The sequence below is a fragment of the Nesoenas mayeri genome, assembly GCF_963082525.1.
Source record: "Nesoenas mayeri genome assembly, chromosome: 18".
Taxonomy (NCBI): domain Eukaryota; kingdom Metazoa; phylum Chordata; class Aves; order Columbiformes; family Columbidae; genus Nesoenas; species Nesoenas mayeri.
Genome location: NC_137566.1, coordinates 8959609 through 8979801, shown reverse-complemented (window position 1 = coordinate 8979801; position 20193 = coordinate 8959609). Strand labels below are relative to the sequence as shown.

The 20193-nt window shown below is 52.3% G+C and overlaps 1 protein-coding gene across 1 annotated transcript in view; it reads right to left on the bottom strand.

Moving 5' to 3' along the window:
* NTNG2 (netrin G2) overlaps positions 1-20193 on the bottom strand; it is a gene marked incomplete at both ends in the record, with an annotated part of 39852 nt that overhangs the window by 7232 nt on the left and 12427 nt on the right. The window contains 4 exons of the mRNA XM_080355701.1: positions 2063-2212; positions 4061-4087; positions 6023-6195; positions 15897-16540. Of these exons, the coding sequence (XP_080211827.1) occupies positions 2063-2212; positions 4061-4087; positions 6023-6195; positions 15897-16540 (994 nt within the window). The remainder of the gene's footprint in view (positions 1-2062; positions 2213-4060; positions 4088-6022; positions 6196-15896; positions 16541-20193) is intronic.

Sequence of the window (20193 nt, the reverse complement as noted above, 5' to 3'; positions counted from 1 at the left end):
GGGTAGAAGACAGGGTGTAAATTAGAGGGTGAAACAGCACAGGGATGGGCCAAGGCACTAACAGGACTTTTTTTTTAATGGTTATCTGGCTGCAGTGTTTTTAAAGCAAGGAGGGGTCTGTTTAATGCTTCTAAAATTCAGAAAGGAGGTAACGACACAGTATCTCACTGTGGGACTCTGACCCAGCTTGGGGTTATTGTGTCTCCTGCAAATGGGCGTCTTCCCAGGAGTTGGAAGGGTCATCTCTTTAGTGAGCAGTTTCCCTTGAGGTCCAGGTGGGTCAGGTTCACAGCCCCTTGGGGATGTTATGGTATTTAAATAAGTGCTTTACATTTTGCAGGACCAGAGCAGGAGGAAGGTTTCTGGCCAAAAGCAGATCAGAATGAGTCTGTGCCTTGATTCCCCGGTCAAAGGCACATGATGGACCTTTGGCATCAAACCCAGCGCGGTTCCCAGGTAAGAGAGCTGCTGGGTGGCCCTGACCACCTTCTGTTTCGGATCATCCCCCCCAGGGACTGTCTCCATCCCCAGCAACACCGTTCTGGGCTGGGACCTGGCTCTGCAGACACATAGATGGGGGCTGGATGAGGGTGAGGAGCTGTCAGGCTTGACCATATCAAGCTAGAGACATGGCAGTTGGGTTGTGATTTAGTTATTTATTTTATCCCTTGCCATCAGCTAATGAAAGCACTATGGAAACGTTTTCTCTGCCCAGGAAGCAGGTTTTGGAGAAGGACTGAACCCTGAGGTGCACGATGTCTCCCAGGTCCCTCAGAGCAGTTTGGCAGGAGAGACCAACCCCACACCCCCCAACCCCACACAGACGCCATCCTGCCCACCCCAGATGTACAGCACAAGCGAGGCAGAGCACTGCAAATCATCCACATCATAGACGCTGAACACACCACCCACACGTACACGGCACTTGCAAAAACGTCACTATGGGCAAGCATGGATAAAAATCGAAGGACCCCAAGAGTGTGGTGCAGACGTAGATGTGGTCACCTGTCACAGCTGGGGCTGTGACCATGACCTGAGCTCTGGTGGTGGGTGACCCTTCTCCTGCACATGGTCCTGGGTGAAGAACACTTCCTACCAGACAAGACACTTGTCCTCTTTTGCCCAGGGTCATTCCAGCTCCATGGAAGATGGAGCTAAATCCTCAGCTTCCTGATTAACTACTCAAGCAGGGCACTTCCATGAATATATCTATATTTGCATAAACATGCAATCAAGTTTCCTCATCCCTTTGACTGGCTTCTGGCAGCTCCCCCAGACAGACTGTTACTAACATACTGTGGGTGTAAAACGTCCTCCTGGGAAATATCAGGCCCAGAAAGCATGGCAATGGGAGGAATGCGTGTCTAATTCCCCCATGAGAAGCTTAAAAAAAATGTCCTGCTGTTAAGTTTTATCTGCTCATTTCCAAAAGACAAGTGAAAACACTGTCTCCGTGTTCACGGTGGGAGGGAAGGAGAAACCCCCAGAAAAAGGACAAAAGTTTTCCTCCACGGGGTGATTTTAGAAATTAGGAAAGGATGTTTCTGGTGTGTGTGTGTGAATTCCAGCCCTGCGTGCTCCTGCGCTGCTTGTACAGCAGCTGCCTGCGGAATGTCACAGTGGCTCTGACCTGGGAAACTGCCTTGGAGATGCATCGCATCCTGCATTGCATCCTGTGTCCCGTCATGCGTCCCACCTTGCATTGCATCCCACATCGCATCCTTGAGTCTGGCCAAGGGGCTGGATGCAGCACTGGGAGAGCCAGCAAGGACAGAACCAGCTTCTCCCTTGACGCGATGTCCCATCCCTGCTTATAGGGACCGTTATGTTTGTGTTACAGGTGTCAAAGTTTCCCTGGGCTGAATAGAGAGAACAGCAAACCAGCATTGCCCAGAGTCTGGGGGATGTGAACAAAGTTGGGGTGATTTTTATCCATGTCCCTTTATCATCCTACAGAGCGGATAACCAGCGCCACCAACACCGGAGGAGCCAGGATGGGAAGCAGCCGAAAAGAGGAGCCCAGCGTTGGAGTCCTGGCCCTGGCAGGGAGTGTGGCACCCACCTGGCGTGGTGGTGGTGGTGGTGGCAGGTAGGGGGGTGCTGGTGGTGCTTGTTGTGGTGGTTGTGGTGGTTGTGGTGGTGGGTGCTGGTGTGGTGGTCGTTTTTGCAGTGGTGGTTTTGGCGGTGGGAACCCGCTGCGGTCGCTCGGACGCTGGCAAGCAAAGAGAAGAGGCAGGAGGCGCTTACTGGGGGGGAATGGAGGGTTTCCCTGCCAGCCCAGGAGGCTGCTGGGGCTGAACTGGTGACCCATTTCCCAGCGCGGTTACAACTGGGGCACCGCGGGGATTAAGGCGATGGCAGCGCGGTGACGCCGGCCACAGCGAGCGCCTGTGTGCAGGCAGGGGGCTGCGGCTGTATCAGCTTACGCTGTTGGTGCAGATATTGGCTTAAATACTTACAGCTCTGTCATAAACTAATTGCCAATTAAGCTGAAAAGGGGAAATGAAAGCACTTCTGGGCAGAGATGGGGTGAAGAGCAGGTGGGGGTGCAGAGGAGCCCCCCTGCCCACACTGGGGTCCCTTCTGCCACCCCACAGGCAGCAAAATACCCGGCACCACCAAAACCAACCCCTACCATTGGTACGTGTTAATTTCCACCGGCACCCTTCGTTCAAGGCAAATTAATTAATGGCACCAGCCCTGCGGAGCTGAGCAGGAGCGACCCCGGGTGCGGTGCCCACCCCACGGCGCTCGCCACAACAGCCCCAACCAAAATAACACTCGCAACACAAATTCCTACTTAACTTACACCTGCTGCCCTCCTGTCCTTGTTTGTCCCACTGCTTCATGCAGATTATCGTGCTTAATTTCATAATAGCCCTGAGCTAGTTTAAATACTTAATTTAGGTCACTTCTAGTCTCCCATGCAGGCTAAATAATCTCTCCTTAACTGGCCTTGGACACAAATCCCTCCTGTCCACCTCGTGCGCATCGCTCCCAGCACCCCCCCAGCTCCCCCCTAGCAGAAAAACGTGATGGGGAACATTTTCCAGTAAAACCAAGGTAGAAATGAGGATGCCAAGCTCTGTTAAAGGGGGGAAAGAAAAAAAAAGAGTTATCAAAATGGTTTTAACCAGAAAAATAATGAATGTTTTTCACTATTAAAACATTTAATTTTTAAAATCCTAAATTACTTAAGGGTGACTTGGATTTTTTTATTTGAAATTTTTAAGCATTTGAATTTGACTGCTTAAAAATCTAAATACGGTTCATTTACCCAGAAAAACCATCCTCCACTTTTCAATTAGGTGCATTTTTCTTAATTGCATTTGCATCTCTCTGAAACTATTTCTCCTCCAATTCTTTCCACCTGCCTGCAAAGCAAAGAATTCATTATTCATTCAGGTCTTCAATTCTTTTCTTCTGGAGGGTAATTCCAAGCCACAAAATTCAAACCCAGGCTTCTGCCTACCCAAAACTCAAGGGTCTTTGATATCAAACTACCTCCAGCTTTGTTAAATAAGGAGCCCTACCCTACCATCAGTCTTTCAATAGAAATCCCCGCTGAGCTCGACTGTCTTCTCTGCCGAGACTTCATAGGCATATGTTCATATACATGTGCACATACAGATGTACACACACTTTGTATATGTTTGCTTATCGATAGCTCAAGGTGACCCAGACTGGATTCCATGCCAAATAATTCAAACCTGGCTCCTTCTCGGAGCAGAACTCTGCAATACTAGGGGGGAAAAGTTCACAGCCAGCACTGCTGGTTTTGAAGAGTCTCTTTTTTAATTTCCTTTCCGGCTGCCATTCTAACGAACCTCATGGGGGGAAACCATGCCAGAGGATGAGGCAAAATGAGGCTGCTGAAGTCAAAGGAAGAAAATATAAGGCTCTTTGACAGGACAGAAAATGAGGCACAAGTAGGGAAGACTTATTGCCTGGAAAATGATAATGGACAGAAAATAACAATATTGGTTTTTTCCTAGTGACATCTGCAAGGGCCATGCATCAGGGTGTTAAATGCCAGCATTTCGGTTATGATTTTACTTACTGCCGTAGGCTGAGCCTGGAGCTGCACCTGGAAAAAAGCAAGAAGAAGCCGGGTCACTGGGAGCAGGATGCACCGGCTCCGATACCAGCAGAAACACGACAGAGGGACCCAACTGCCATTAATTAGCAGGGGTCTCACTCATAGGCATATCAGTTTGCTGCAACAGCTTAAAAGCTGCTTTTGACAAACCACAGAGGCAACCAGACAGGGCATCTCAAGGTCGTGGCATCGCGAGCTTTTCACCTGGGGAAGAAAAACCTGCGTGGTCCTTGCTGATGTGTTTTTTTTGTTAACCCTTTCCTTGACCGACCATCAAAGCCCAGCGAAGGACCAACACATCTGCTAAGGTTCATCCTGCTAAATGCAAACTGTGGGGACTGAAACTGCTTGTTGCACCGAGTTGAACACCCTCCCCACCACAGCACCCACTCAACAGGATACTGCAAAGCCACTGGCTTCCAACCCACCAGTCCAAGACTACCTAAGGACCAGCTCTGGGCTTTCAGCACCCAGGAGACAAATGGTTGTGGTCCTCCCTACTGTCACAAGCAGATCATGGAAAGTCTCAGCTTTGCATGAGTGTAGAGCACAGGACTAGTGATGGAAGAGGTAGGACCACCAAGAGGAAAAGGCTTCAGAGAACTGCCTCTGTTGGGGAGGAAGAGGATGTCGATGGAGGGAGGAAGAAGCAACAGAGAGTTGAGGTCAGGCACGAAGACTGAATGACAGATGGGAAGAGAGACGAATGGGAGAAGAAAGAGCAAAGGAAAAAGAGAAATAGGAAGATACACAAGGAACGGAGGGGAGGGAAAGAGAGAACAGCGTGTCTGTGCCTGTCAACACCAGAAACTCTCCCAGGCTCCTTTGAAGCAATGCAGCCGCTTGGTGGGAGCTGACAAGCTCGTTCCCTTTCAAAGAACCTGCTCGTCTACCAGCCCTGGCACACACAAAACATTCCCGTCACGGCCTTCGGAGCCTGGATTTCAGCTTTGATCATCTTAAAGCATATAAATCTTTCAAAAAAATTGGGGGGGAGGGAGGGAAAAGATTCTCTTTGGTAATGCTCAAAGCCGTTGCTTGAAAGGCTGGAGTGGCCACTATGGCTTTTAAGCAAGTCTAGTGATGTGGACTGGCCAGAAACCTGGGAGAACTGGCCCATCTGTGATGTTTCCTGCCCCAACTCCCCTGCTCGAACGGCGGTGGGTATGCTGCATCCTTCATCTCATCTGCGTGCCTTTGCTCTGTCAGTGCCTTGCTCCAGCAGGCGATGGGATGAGACCAGAGCTGCACAGAGGGACTGCAGCTCATGGCACTCGCCTGACATGCCAACATACACAGAATGGGATCCAGAAAGCAATCCAGAAAGCAACACGTGCTCCCGCAGCTGAGCAGTGCCAGCACTGAGCCCATGGATGACTTGCCAGCCAGTGCTGTACTGTGACTAAACAATGTCTTCTTCAAAAGACATTAATTTTAATATCTACAAAGCTATGGACCTATATCAAGGTCATCCTTCCTGTTATTGACCATCATTTTGACTCATCACTCACCTACCAGCAGCCGACAAATCACCTCTGCATCCACCCAGACCGCCTCTCATTTCCCTGTGTACCAAGACACAGGTAAATGAGGTACAATGAGGGTGGTGAAACACTGGCCCAGGTTGCCCAGAGAAATGGTGGATGCCCCGTCCCTGGAAACAGTCAAGACCAGGATGGATGGGGCTCTGAGCAACCTGGGTGAAGATGTCCCTGCTCGTGGCAGGGGGCTGGACTAGATGAGCGTTAAAGGTCCCTTCCAACCCAAACTATTCTATGAAATAGCCGCTTCTCTTTCAAAAGCTGAGCATCCTGCCCTGATTTGAGATGGAGAAGGACAAGGTAAGACTCTGCTCCCATCTGTGGGTGTTATGCAGCCCCAGGTGGGTGCGTGGCCCGGGCTGGCTGGCTGCAGGTTACTTACACGCGTTGGGGGACCCATTGGGGAGAGGCAGGTAGGACCCTGCTCGCCAAGACCTGGAGCGAAAGTTCTTCTTGCACTTGCCGCAGTCCTGCCCCGTGGTGTTGTGCTCGCACTCGCACTGCAGGCTGCCCTCCTTGAAGGTGCACAGGTTAGCATGGAGGTTGCATTTACACCTGCAAGACAGGAGAAGAGCTGTCAGGTGTTACTGGCACTCCTCCTTGCTCCTGCCTTAGTACCATCCACGTGTAGGAAAATTTGGCTGTGAAGCTGGGCTGGTTACCCCTTTCCTGTTCCTTCTGCAGGGCTTTTTCACTGAATTCAGCTGTATTCCCAGGTATCAGGCACTGAGGTTATGATGTCCACTTCCAGTTTCTATTCCAAGATGAGAGATACTTTACCGCACCATCAGACTGCAGTAGCACGGCCCATTTAAGGGTAAGTCAATGTCTCCAGCTGAGACGCCAGGAAGGAGTCACACACGTTTTTGGCTGGTACAGAAATCTGGGTGATTAGCTCAGATGGAGGTTGTAACTTGGAGGCAGCGAGGACAGCCTGGGGTCTCTGATGGGGGACATGGCTACACTGGTGGGACTCAGCCCCCTGACCTCTGTCCGGTCTGCTAAAGTCCCGTGGTGTGAATATGCACAACATAAACCCTTTTCCCTATGTGCAGCACAGCCCCAGCCTGTTGTGACCAAAATAACACAGCAAACAAGTCACCATCGGAATCTGCCTTTTAGTCCCTGCCTCATCAGAGAAGGCAACAACAAAAAACACTATTCAGCAATTTGCAAACATTAACAAACTTTTAATGAGCTGTAGTGCAGTATGCAGGGAATAATTATCTCAGTGCACAATAATTCCTGTTGCTTAGACTCCGGAGGTGACTTGCGCAGAGCACAGAGCCTGAGTCCATAACTCACCCGCGCTCTAGTGACGCCTGGGCCCAGGCTCAGGCCATCAGACAGAGACTTTGGGGACCAAAACCTCTCATTTAATTCCAAAACCTCTCATTTAATTCCAGACAGCAGACCCCTAGCACAACTCACTGTTTTTTCACTGCTGCTTGCAATAATTTACACCCTCTGAAGCAGAACCATTAGCAAACAGTAATGCTGTGCCTTATGTGAATAGGTAAAGAAGTCAGTGCTTCGTTTTACAGGGCTAATTGCACAAGAGATGCAAAGAAGACAGAGGAACTGTGGCCTGATGCTTCTTGTGCTCTGTCTGTGCTGGGATAAACAGCCTGGATGAGGTTGGGAGCCTCTCCCCATCTCTCTCAGAGCCCCCAGAGATGCTCCCCAGCCACCCGGCTGACCCGGTGAGCCTTCCTCTGCCGTGCTCCTCCTCACGCACGGATAAGCTGACCTCATGTATGATTTTTTTCTTCCTTCCCCTCCCCTCCCTGCCCTTAATTCTAGCAAACCCTGCTCAGAAGCTAAGCATAAGCTGGATGAACGGTCTCTCTCCCCATCTTACAACCCTGCCCTCTCTCTGACGAAGCAGAGGAGGGAATATTGCAGTCACTGAAAGGGAGGAAGGAGGAAAATGTGGTCCGTGGAGCAGACGCAGACACACTCAGCATGCTTCACTTGAATCTGTGTGTAAGAGAGCTGGAGATGCCACGTCACGGCTGAAAGCACTAACAGCCTCCAAGCATCGGTGCTCTGGGAGCAAGCTGTGAATCTGAGTGTCCGTGGCAAGGAAGCGGCTTTGGCCGGTACCTACACACGAGGGATGCTGTATTTCAGCTGCTCTGTGTCCCCCTTGCCTCTGTTGAGGAAGGATTTTGCTTCCCAGCCCTTTGGCAGAGGCGATGCCCAGCCCCGGGGTGCTGCGGAGCCTGACTGAATTATTCAGCGTTCAGCCAGCACAGCCGCCTTCTCTCACTTCAGACGGGAGGAAAGCAGGCAAGATAGCAGGTTAAAGCAGGTCAAAGCCTCACCACTGCTGCTCTGGGTACGGCTGAATCAGAGCATCAGCTTCTGGGAGATGCAGCTCTCCTGCTGCTGGCAGGAGTGGGGGGACAGGAGCCAGCTTGAGGGTGCAGCCTTGAAATCCAGCTGAGGTGGGGTTTAGGAGCACCAGGAGAGGGGGTACAGGCAGTGCCTGGCATCTCCCTTTTCTCTGCAGCCTGGGATGGTGCGGAAGGTGGCACTTGGCTCTTGTCCTTAGCCCTGCTAGTCTTGCGGTGAGGACATCAGCCCTGGGTGACCACCGCCTGGTCCCCGCAGTGGCCTGGGGCAGCCGCCATCACCCCCCTCCACCTGTAGCACACCCTTGCTCCTGGCATCCCCTGCCAAGGGCCAAAGAGCCATTTTGGGGTGCTGCTGCTGTACAGGAGGGTGAAAACCGCTTGCTGTTCATTTGGCTCCAGCTACAAAACCTCCGCCAAGCAGTGGGACCTCAGCCTCCTTGCTACCTGGAGAACAAGACACAGACATATGCAGGAGGTGGTCAGATGTGCCTGCTCATATGCACACACCGCTTGCTTGCTGCTGAGGAGGGTTGGGAGCAAAGCACCAGCTCCGGGGACAGTTCCTGGCTGCCTCCTGCCCCCACAAAGGCACCTATGGGATGGGGTCATGGATGTCCCCCAGCTGCTGCATATAGGGCTGATGTGGCACTGCTCTTCCCAGAGAAGACTCTCGCTTCCTACTTGGTGTAAACAAAGACAATTAGATAAAGGGAAAGCAGAGGCATCTGGTCACACTGCCTGTGCCCAGGTCACTTATATTTCTTGCTGCTTGGCCCTTTGCCACTGTGCAAAATTTTTGTTACCCAAAGGATCAATTTTACCAAGGGATTGCTTTCTGAATTCGACCTTTGAGAATCATCAGTCTAGGCAGGGAACTGTAACCCCAGCAAGCTGACCCTGCAGCACAGCACTTTGCAGCCCAATCAATCAGGCTGCATTATTTAATAGCCAACAGCTGAGTGCCTCAGCCAGCCCTGATTGCCAACCCTGTTTTGTGCTAGGGTTTTTGCATCCGGGCATCCCTGCTGCTCGTGTTTGGTGGCTCGGCTTTAACCCCCTCTTCAGGTTTCTCTGCCGTCTCCTCCTCTGAGCCTGCAGCCCAAGGACGTGTGCTCAGCAATGGTCTGTGCACAAAGTCTGTCCCCAGCCAAGATCCAGCTGGTGGAGACTGGAGTAAATGACATTAGCCTGGTCCCCTGGGTGGGAGCTGCTCGTCCTGCCTGCCTCTCATCAGCTCCCTTGGGCGGCCAGCCATCGCAGGAAAGAGAGGATGAAGGGAAAGGTTAGGAGCTACTTAGCAATGAGGTTTAAATAGCAGCAGTAGGGCAGACACCTGCGCTGTGTCCTGCAGAAGGCAGCGATGGCCCCGCTCCAGTCCCAAGGCTGCTCCAGCAAAGTGCTGGTTGCAATATGGTCTCTTTGGCTCCAGAGGTGATCTCAAGAGCTGGGAATGCTCCTTCTCTCCCGCTCACAGGTCAAGGCTAGCGGTGACAGTGCTGTTTCTCAATGGCCTGGGGACACCCAAGTCCTGTGCTCATGCTATTCCTCAGCCAAAGTGGCTGGAGTAACATGTGGCCCAAGACATTACAGTTTACACAGTATAAGTTTGTTTCAGTGCAGATTGTTCGGCTTCCCTTGGAGTGGTGCAGTGTGGGTTGATGCTGCCAATGCCTCCACCAGGGAACAGCACGGAGCTTGGAGCGCCAAGGAAAGTTTACAGGAAAGTGTCCTTTTCTTTCTCTCTTTTTTTTTTTTTTTACAGCTATAAAACCAGTTTGCCATCCCTGCATTTCTCCAAGTCAGCATCCTGGAGGTCACAGCAGCCAGCGGTGGAAAAGGCATCCAGTGCCAAGCCCATGTGTGAGGGAAGGAGACGTCTGTGCACAGGCCTTGAAAGGGGGTGCAGGGAGGGTGAGTACCCCAAACCTGCAGGAGCTGCACTGGGCGTGGGAGAACAGCCCCTGTCCCTGAGCTTTCACTAATGAAGACTTTTAAAATACTTCTAGGAAGCCACCCTTTGCTTCCCTTCCAAGGGTCTTCATGTGTTTTACAGCCTCTTTTTGGTCTCTATTCCCACTTGCAGAGCAGAAAAGTAAAGGCAGATAAAGAGCATCTCTTCACCCCTCTCCCTCCCCATGGAGCTGAGCCAGACAGACTTTAGGGTGCTGGTTCCCAGTGCCTGGACCTGATGCTGTGACTCCACTGATGTGGGGGGAGGAATCCAGAGCTACTCAGTCTCCCTGCACCTCTCACCCTGCTCCCACCATGGCCCAATCCTGCCTTGCCCCGAGCTCCTTAAAGAAGAACCTGGGTGAGTACACGGGGCAACAGAAGCCCATTACAGCAGGTCACCACCTCCTCTCCATATCTCCTTTCAGTCCAGCCTGTGCTCCCATCTCCACCCCATGCTCATCGTCAGGATGCTGCTGCACAGCCCCAGGGATGCTGTGGAGACCTGGTCCCCTCCTGCTGGCTCCTGGGCCACCGGGCTCCTGCTTCTCCTCCCCATCAGTGACCTGCCAGCGGTGCCCCCTGCTCCCTTCTCGCTGGCCCAAGCTGGCGATCCGGAGAGGCAGCGCGGAGCTGCTAATGACTGCCAGCCAGAGGCAGGCTTGTGATAGCTTTCCCCTGAATTGTTTGCTCTCACTGTAATTGATGAGCCTTTAATGAGTCTCATGGGACAATGTGTTTGAAGGGAGCTCTTTCCTCTCCATCCCTAAGGAAAACGATGTTTCAACTGATCTCGGCTCTCGGGGAAACATGAATAACTCTTCTCCGTCTCTCTATTGTCAGCCCCAGCCGTTGCTCACAGCACGTTCCGGCAGCTGCCTGGCCGTGACTTACCCACTTTTTACCTGCTCCTCTGCAACTGTTTTGGCAGCTCAGCAAAAGCAGGGAACAAATCTTTTGGGCAAAGCATAACAGGCGCTGAGCTTGGATTGTTTCTGGCCCATCTGCGCATGTGGAAGCAGGTAAAAATAGCTTCTAATGGCTGGGCCATGGAAGAAGCATCGTCCCTTTGTGGAAAGCAGTTATATGAGGATTTGCCTGGCTGGGAGATTGTTCTGGCTGAGGTTTATCACCAGTGGCTGGAGCAGGGCTGGAAGGGCTGAAGAAGGGGATCGCAGCTCGTTCATCCCAGGAGCAGGGTTGGGAGCACAACTGAGCCTGCAGTCCAGGGGCTGAGGCGGGAGGAAAAGCCATTTTAATGTCTTGTTTCTCCCACTCAAACCAGGAAGACAGGCTTCTGGGTTTCCTGCTTTTTGCAGAGCCAAAAAAAATGAAAATAACCCAACCCTGGGTTAGGTCAGAGGGACATGTTGTGAGTGCTTTTTTTCCTTGCGGGTTTTCGCTTTTGGTTGTGTGGTAGGGATGGATGAGTCCTCCCGGCGGGTGGGAACCCTCCTCGCTGCCCTTTGAAATGATTTGAGGTTTGGGTTACAAAGAGGAGACAATTTAAAAGATGCCAAAGTGGAGGGCACGCTAGCTGGCTGTTCCCATCCGAGAGGCTATTTATTTTAAATAAGTTGACACTCACCAGCTGTCAAGTTCCTGCTGACTGGTGGAACATTATTTACATTCCAAGCTGTCTTAAAAAGCAAACACGAAACCAAACTTGCCCATTAGGGGGTCGGGCAACAGAAGGGAGGAAGGGTGAAGAGGACATAACACCGATGCGTGAACATAAATATTTGCAGAGTAATGTGTATAAATGCTCTTGGTCTTTCTCCTGGAATGCAATAATGCCTGCAATTGAGTTCATTGGCCAAATTGAATTTGGGCTTCTGTAGAAGTCTCTTTATATTAAGTGCTTTAACATACATCACCTTCTCAGTCTATCGATGAAATTCTATTATCTGCTCAGGGCCGGACGCAACTCAGCAACAAAATCAGAGGGGAAATAAAAACCTTCACAAACCGAAGCCAGAAGCAGGTAATAGGACCTTGGGCATCCGTCTCCAGCTATTGACAAAGTGTCACGAGTGTCTGGGGGAAGGAGGAGCTCTCTGGGTTTCTCGCTAACTCCTTCACTCCTGCTCAGCAAGTTCCCCTCCATCTTGCTGCAGTGGGAGTGAAAACCTCTATGAGGCTCAAGGAAAGCCAAGCAAACAGTAGCTGCACATTAACTTAATTTAACTCTATGACCAAGAGCAAGATTTTGCTTGAACTCAAGCGAATTCCAGGCTGGAGGAACGCCAGGGAAATTCAGATCATCCAGCTCTTGGGGGCTGCCTGGCCCGGAGGCGCGGACGGGCCGAGGAACGCAGCGCACCGATGGTGCAGACTTGGCCGTCCTTGACACGAGGATGCTCTGACCTCCTGGGACCGAATCCTGGCTGCCGGGAGCTGCGGGGAAGGAGCGGGGCCAGGCACAGGCAGCGCTCGCCCTGGTTTTCATGGTCTTCCCAAAGCTGCTGAGTGCAGGTTGAAGCTGGCCGAGGGCTGGAGAGGCGTTGGGTTTGTTCTTGGGGGATGTTTGGGTGAGCCCATGGCTATTTTGGGCGTGATGCTGTGGTACCAGCGCTGTGCTTGCACAGATCATTTACCCCAGGTCCTACCCTGCTCCTCAGGGAAAGACATTCAATAGGGGCACTGATCAGTACATAAAATCTAAGACCTTCAACAAGAGACTACACTATGGACAAAACCTGCTTCTTTCCTCCCTTTTACAGACAGCTTCGGTGGCAAAGTCACGATCAGCTGGAGGCTCTCCAACAACTTCATCAGCAGAGCCAGCAGGAGGAATGTTCAAGCAAGACGAACCAGCCTGGGGCAGCTGGGATGGACTTTGTGCTGGCAAGCCCAGTCCAAGCTGAGCTACAGCTGCAGGGGACATGTGCTGAGCTGCTGTCACCACGCTGGCCTGGGGGACGGAAGCAAGAGGCAGCCACCAGGCTGAGCAGGAGTGGCTTCATCTTTAACAGCAATACAGCATCGAGCATTACCGCATCTTGAGAGTCACCAAGAATGCAGAAAAATGTATCCCTTGAATGGGAACCGCTGGCGATTAACCAGCCTCATTTATTGGAGGAGGATGGCTTTGGTCCTCTAGGATTTGGAATGTCTGATGTCTGATTCTGGCTGTTGGCAGCAGGATAACGGGCTGGGAGAATTCATTCTGCTCTATTAGCACAAATTCTCCACCCTAAGTCATGCAGAGAGCAAAGGCTCCCAGAGCATCCGTGCATGGCACTGCGAACTGCACAAGGGGAAAGCAGGGGAGCGGAAGGGGCTTTTCCCTTCCATTCTTTCATGCAAGCAAAAAGGAGCCAAGGATACTCTCCGAAAGGCAACTGGTAAATAGAGGAAAGGAAATGCCGTTACAAAACTGGAAACCTCATCTTCTTGTTGGTGCCTCTTCGGCCTGAGTAAAGCCCAAGATGGGGCACTGTTATATGGAGTAACATGGCGAGCAACGCTCCCTCCTCCTGCCTTCCTCTGGGGACTGTTCATCACCAGCAGGACAGACAGACAGACAGAAAATGCACTGGGGCAGGGCAAGACGAAGCAGAGAAATCTTAATAATCAGCCTAAAATTGATTCACTTCTGCTCAATCTGATTTCTCCTAACTGGATCCACATGTCCTGGCCATGGCACATTAACTTCAATTATGGCTTATTAATGTCTCCGTGATGGAGCGTGCCCCGCTGAGCATTGTGGTGACTGACGTTATGAAGGGGAAAAAATTACTCCAAAGGGACACCGTGTGTAATGGAAAGAGAACCAGCGGCTTTCATCGTGCCGGCTGTCGGTCCTGGCAGCCAGAAAAAGCTCATTCACCCATTCCTGAGAAGATGACCGAGCTCATTGCTGCACCGAGGAGAAAACTAAGCGGTGAATAGAGATCTGCGGGGAAAAGTCTTTCCGCTTCCCTTCCCCATCCTGCCTGGCAAGCGCACAAGCACACAGGCCAAGGGCTTGGTCGTGTCTATTCCTGTCTTGACTCCTCAGCATCTCCAGTTACTCTGCAGATCAATAGGGACAGGATGGAAGAAGCGAGGAAAAAAAAAGCAAAAAAGATACCAAGAAGAAGAAAGAGTAAAAATAAACCATCAGCTATGAACAGAGAACTGGACCTGGCTGAGGCTGTGGGAGGAGGAGATGCAAACGGAGTGGGCAGCAGAGGTTCTGAAGCACCAGCCCATTGCACCAACACCCAGGATGGGAGCAGTGACCCTCAGGATTCACCAGACCCTCTGGAGATCTGGGAAACTGGCCTATAAGAGGAGAGAAGGCAGTGAACTCCTTTCCCTTCTCCCCGTGCTTTTTGCTCTGTCCTGGAAGCGGCACCATCCATTCCCAGCCCAGCCCTGACGCCTCCCCCTTTCCCTGCACAGCGCTGCTGTCAGGCTCACATTGATTTCTCCTCTCTTCCTCTCAATAACCCACCCCTTGTTGAGCCATGCACGAGATTTAATTTGGTTTTAGTCCCTGCACTGTAACTGGCTTTGCTTACAGCTGGAATCAGATTGCTTTCCAGTGAAGAAAAAAAATACCTGCTTGCTGGGACCACAATAATTACAGGAGCAGAGTAAATTCAAATGAAGCTTCTCCACCTTATACACCACATATCCACAGCTCCTCAGCTGGCCATCCTGCCCTGTCTTGCACCCTTCGGAGCTGGAAAGTCAGCCTAGGACAGGTGTTGACTTTCCCCATCCATCCATCCATCCATCCATCCATCCATCCATCCAGAATGAGTGTCCCCATCTTCTGGGGACTGGCCCAGCAAGCAGGGACAGCTGGGGAGAGCTGGAGCAAAGCAAAGCTGGGTCTTGCTGGAGCTCAGACTTGCAGTTTGGGCTAGTAAAAGCAGATTTCCAAGTTTGCTTTGCCCCAGGATAAACCCTTTTCTGATGCATCTGAGGAGCTGCTCTCAGGCAGCTTGTGCCGAGGGGAGCCGAGGGGAGCAGAGACAAGGGGGAGCCACTGCCATAGCTGCTCATCCCAGACAGACACACGGAGAGAGGCTGAGCCCCTCTGCCTGCTGTCTCCCCCGCCGGAGCACAGGGCTCTCCCAGCCCTCGCTGCAGCTTCCTTCCCCTTGGAGCCCGTTCAAAGCCAGGCTCAGCGGCACCTGCAAAACATTTTTTTTGCTTGCAAGTCTCAGAAGCAAAGAGTTTGGAACCGACACAAACGGCTCCTCTGTCACTGTGGTGATTCTTGTTAGCAGGGGGTGGGTGATGGGGAGATTCTTCCCCTCTCGCCTGTAAGTCTCGCACAAGCTGGATGGGAAATTAGCCATCTCGGCATTTTTCCACCTTACTTTGCTTTTTTGGTTGATGTCATAACGTAACATATGGCATCGCACAGAGAAAATGAAAAAATAAAACCCAGGAGAAACAAACCCCTTTCTGCCTTGCCCATGCCCCAGATGTGTCGGGGGTTACCCTCACCCCAAACTTCATCTGCTGGAGCCACGGCTGCTCCAGGGGTGCAGGGCTGACTCGGGATGGCCCATCCTGCTTGTACAGGCAGTGAGCTGGAATTCAGTGGGTTAAGCCTCATTTGTCACCCCCCCAGATCCACTAGCATCACCCTTGAGGTTTTTGGGCAGAAGTTGGCTATGTTTGCACAGCTGGGGACGGGGTGTCTGAGAGGGACCTCAGACCCCAAGTGTCCATCCAAGCCATGTCCCTGCTCCCCCTGCACCAGCTCTGGGAGGACACAGCCCTTCTCTCAGACACAGCCTTGGAGGTGTCCCAGCCCTTCCCTACAAGGACACATCTGTTTTATCACCGATGCTGCCCCGCCTGGGAAGAGAGAGGGTATTAGAGGAAGAAACACTGATAATCTTATCGGTTGACAGAAATGCTGATGCTTTAGTTTTCTAGCAGTAACCCTCTTCTCATCCCTCCGAGAAGAGACGCCCAAAGAAATACAGCAGCTGTTACCTGCCGGTGACTTCAATGTTGGAGACAGCATAGAAGTACTTGTACAAGTTCTCCCTCTGCACGTAGGTGCCCCCCAGGGCCGGTCTCAGCAGCCTCATCCGCAGGTCGGTGACGGTGAAGAAGTCCTTGAGCCCTTTGGCGCTTTCCAGCCGGGTGTACAAGTTGTCCATGTTCTTGAGGTCAGGGCCAGCGAAGATGGCAAAGCGGTCCCTCACCTCGAACCGGACAGTCTTCTCTTTTTTGGAACCCGCCCAGCGGGAATACTCCTCCGTGCAGAGGACCCTGTTGGCACTGGTGGTGGAGAGGTCGCGGACCCTCCGTGCTGGCATGCTGAAGGCCTCCATGCAGTCATCTGCGTAATACTGGTACGGGTGCCAAGTCCTTCCGTTGTCCAGTGACTTCTCCAGCATCATGATGGTGGGTCGGCCATACTCAAAGGTTATCACGATGTCATCTGTCAGCTCAATGCTCTTGTTCCAGGACAGTGTGATGTTGGCCAACAGCGGCTCCGGGTACCGGCGCCACGTCACGCTCTGCCAATACGTGGCCAGCCCTTCGTCCTCGCTGTCGAACATGAGTTTTGGTGGATGGGCCAGGTCGGGGTTGGAGGCGTCGCACTCGTCGCTGCACAGGTACGGGTTCTCCTGGAACAACAACAATGGTCATGAGAGAAGAAGGCAATGCGTGGGCATCATGTGGGCACTTGGCTGAGCTCGCACCATTACTGGGCCCTGGTTTGAGCTGTGTCAAACATTAACTGCTGGGCTGCACTGGGGTGTGCCAGGAGTCTGGCTCTGCATGATGAACATGAATTTAAGACAGAAATAGGCAGCTTTGCCTTTGCTATAAGAACAACTGAGCTGTTTCCTTTGAAAGGCTCTTCAGGAACAGACCTTTCAATTTGGCACGGGGGCAATTTTCATGGGAAGCGCTTTCCCTGAGACGGGCTCTGAGAAGCTTCGCTTAAGCTCAGCCAGGTTACAAGCCTACGGAAAGCTGCGTTCACCCCGATCCCCTGCAAGAACCAAATGGCTAAAATCCCCAAAGCACATCCATGCCTCTCATGGGGCTGGGGAAATACTGTCCCTGCATTGCCTCTGAGCACAACTAGAGGAGAGAAACCCCATTTCCCCAGCTCCGAGTTGGGACAACAGAGAGAGCAGAGATTTGTGCTCCTGGGACTTCTGCAGACTAAACACTGTCCCCAGCCACTCGCTGCTCGTCCAGGCCCATGGCAAATAGAAGGGAACATCAGTCAATGTCTATCCTCACAAAAACTGAGTTCTGTAGCTGTGCCTGGCAGCCCCGCTACCTGCAGGAACAGGCGCTTCCCAAACCGCGCTGCCTTCCCCAGCTGCAGGCGTGAGGTGCAATGGTCCTTGCCAACCGCAGGGACCACATTGGGAAGGATGGCTCATCCCACCCAGGTGACAATGTCAGTTCTTGCCTGCAGGCCTGGACAATGGCAGAAAAGGTCCAGCCATCCCGTTTTACCTGCATGGCCAAGCTTGTATGTTTTGCAATGACGCCCTCATGCATCCACATGTGCTGAACTGCACTAAGGACATATTGTCAAGGTCACGCACCAAATGCTGAAGTTTTAGAGATGGCATCAGGGTTAGCTGTGCCAGCAGGTTTATTGCTCATCGATATGTGTTAAAGTTTGTCATTACTTGCCCTGTTGCCCTTGGAGCATATGGGCCAGACCTTCCTTGAGGATGATGCGGGGCTGTGTTATAGGGGGTCCCACCCACAAAAAAACCTCTGCGACACACTGTGAATCTTTGGGGTTTTTTTGCATATGAAGCATCTCTTTGTTGTCACTTTACCTCCTTCTCAGAGCCAAAATCCAGCCAAACGGAGAGGACTGGTACAACAGTGGGCTCAGCTGTGGTGGGACCCTCGTCAGGAAGGCAGTGCCATGTCACAGAGGAGGAGGAAGAGCAGGTGATAAGGCAGAGCTGCTCAGAGCTGATGGCTGGAGCTGAGGAGCCTGCTGGGGTGTGAGGTCTGGCCCTCCTGAGCGCAGCAGACTTGCAAGGTAAGACCGAGCCGCGTTTTGTGGGTGGTCAGGTGCCCACGGGAAGATGCTGTGTGTGGGGCCAGCCTGCAGCACTGGGGCTGTTCGTGTCCCAGGGCTGCGAGAGCCCCATGAGAAGTGGTTGCTCCTGTGTCCATGGCGCTGGGGACTTGCTTTGACCTGGAAATCTGTTGGAGTCCATGTGACCTGTGTTTAGGGTGCTCCATGTGTGTGCCCTGGGAAAAGCAGAGGAGGGGATCTGCTTTGCAAAAATAGGTGCTCTGGGATGCAAATTGTGGGGTTGTACTATGAACATGGAAACTGCTGTTTAATGTGAGGTGCTTTGGGAAATCTGGGCTTCGACGCTTCCAGCTGGGCAACCAAAAATCCTGGGAACTGCTTAGAGTTTCTTCTTGTTGTATCTGTAAAATGGGCCTTCGGTGCCTCCTTGTAGCTCGGACACATGCGCTGAATGAGAGGAACTGTTTGTGGTGTGAGCGGAGGCCACAGGGCTGAGGAGCATGGAAAAGCTCAGGAGGACATAAATAATTCTGTCTGCTGAGTAGCACACTGTAAATAAGGCAGAAGGCTCCACCAGCAGCGGGGAAAAACCAAAATAGTGACCAGCTGATCTGTACATGAGCACCAGGCTCCTTTGCAGGGGATGCAGAAGTGGCCTTAGGGAGAAAAGGGGACTCCTGTAAATAAAGCACGAGTTGGTGTATGTGTGTGTGTGCACGAGGCTGCCAGGGAAAGCAGCAGAAGCCCGTTGGTAAAACAGGACAAAGCTCATACTGTTTTCAACACTGTCTTGCTCTCAGACATGCACTTGCCCAATGGTAAAGCCATGAGTGCCGTGCTGGGATTTGCTCCTCCTGTTACAGCCTTAATGTGAGCGACGTGTGGCTTTTGCCATCTCCGTGTGTGCGGGAGGAAGGGCTGCAGCCGGAGATGCTGAGCTCCGGTGCGGTCCCATCCCCAGAGCAGGGGGTACCAAACAGATGCTTCGGTTGATGTTTTAAAAGCAAGTGGCTGGAGACTTTTTGTTGTTTTTCACTTGTTGGCAGCTGTGCCAACTGAGCAAGGGAAATCAATGGAGTGCTCAGGTGGATCAGGTCAGGGGGTGAGGGCAACTGCCCAGGAGCTCCCCCCTCTCAAAGAGGAGATGCCAGCTGGGGTGTGTGGGGTCTCTGAGCCACATTTCGGGGTCCTCTCCCACTGCAACGTGCTGTTCCGGAGCAGGGATTAAAAAAAACGAAGATATTGACATATTTAATATGCTCTCCTGACTCGTCACGTTCAGAGGAATTGTTTATCTCTGCTAATGAGACACAGCTTCCTGTTGGGGGATGTAGCTGCCTCTTGGCGCAGCTTTACAGCGGTGGCTGATGGCAAAGGAAGAAAAATCCCCATCGGCTGAAGTGCTGGGAGCTCTCAGTGCGTTTCCTGTGCTGAGGCAACATATTGTGTTGCAGTACGATGCTACCACCAATGTGGTCATACAGATGGCTTAATAGGACGGTCCTGAAAAGACCATCCTGGAGGTCTGTCTTTACTTCTGGTCTGCAGGAGGGTGCGGCAGTGCGGGTGTCTCAGTGGGCTCAGGTGGGGAATTGGCTTGAGATGGCAGCAGAAAGCTTTGTGATGAACCCTCCTTGCTGTTCTGTATGAGTCGGGCTCTGCGTGCACAGAGCTGTGCTGGCCAGAGCCCCCTTGCTATCTGGCTCCCTTTCCTTGCATGCAGCAGCCGCCGGGGCTCACAAAGCCCTTGAGCTGGTGTAAGATGAATCTCCACTGTTTGCTGCTAGAGCTGTCCCCAGCATGGCCATGGTGGCCAGCTTCACCTTCAGGGTTAGGGCGATGCTCCTGTCAAGGTTTTCTTTAGCGGCTTCCTTAAGCAGTGGCCAAACTACACAAGGGAAGGAATCTGTGACCAAACCACAACCAAAAACAAACCACCCAGAGCAGTAAAGGGTGGCCAGGCTGGGAGGTGGGACAGACCTCCCAGGAGCAGTGAGGGAAGCAACCGAGTCTGACAAGCGTGATCCCCCTCCTGGTGTCCCGTCTGGAGGGACAGAGCCGGCCTGGCAGGGGACCTGGTGGGTCAAAAGCAGGAAGAAGTGGAGCCAAAACTCGGCATGTCTCACATATGCTGGTCCCAGAGATCAGGGAATGGAGGCGCACAATCCCCGATGGCTCCTGTACATCCCAACCTGTAAGTGTGCTCAGCTCAGCAAGCCCAAAAATTCCTTCAACCACCCTGGAGCAGCACGTGGC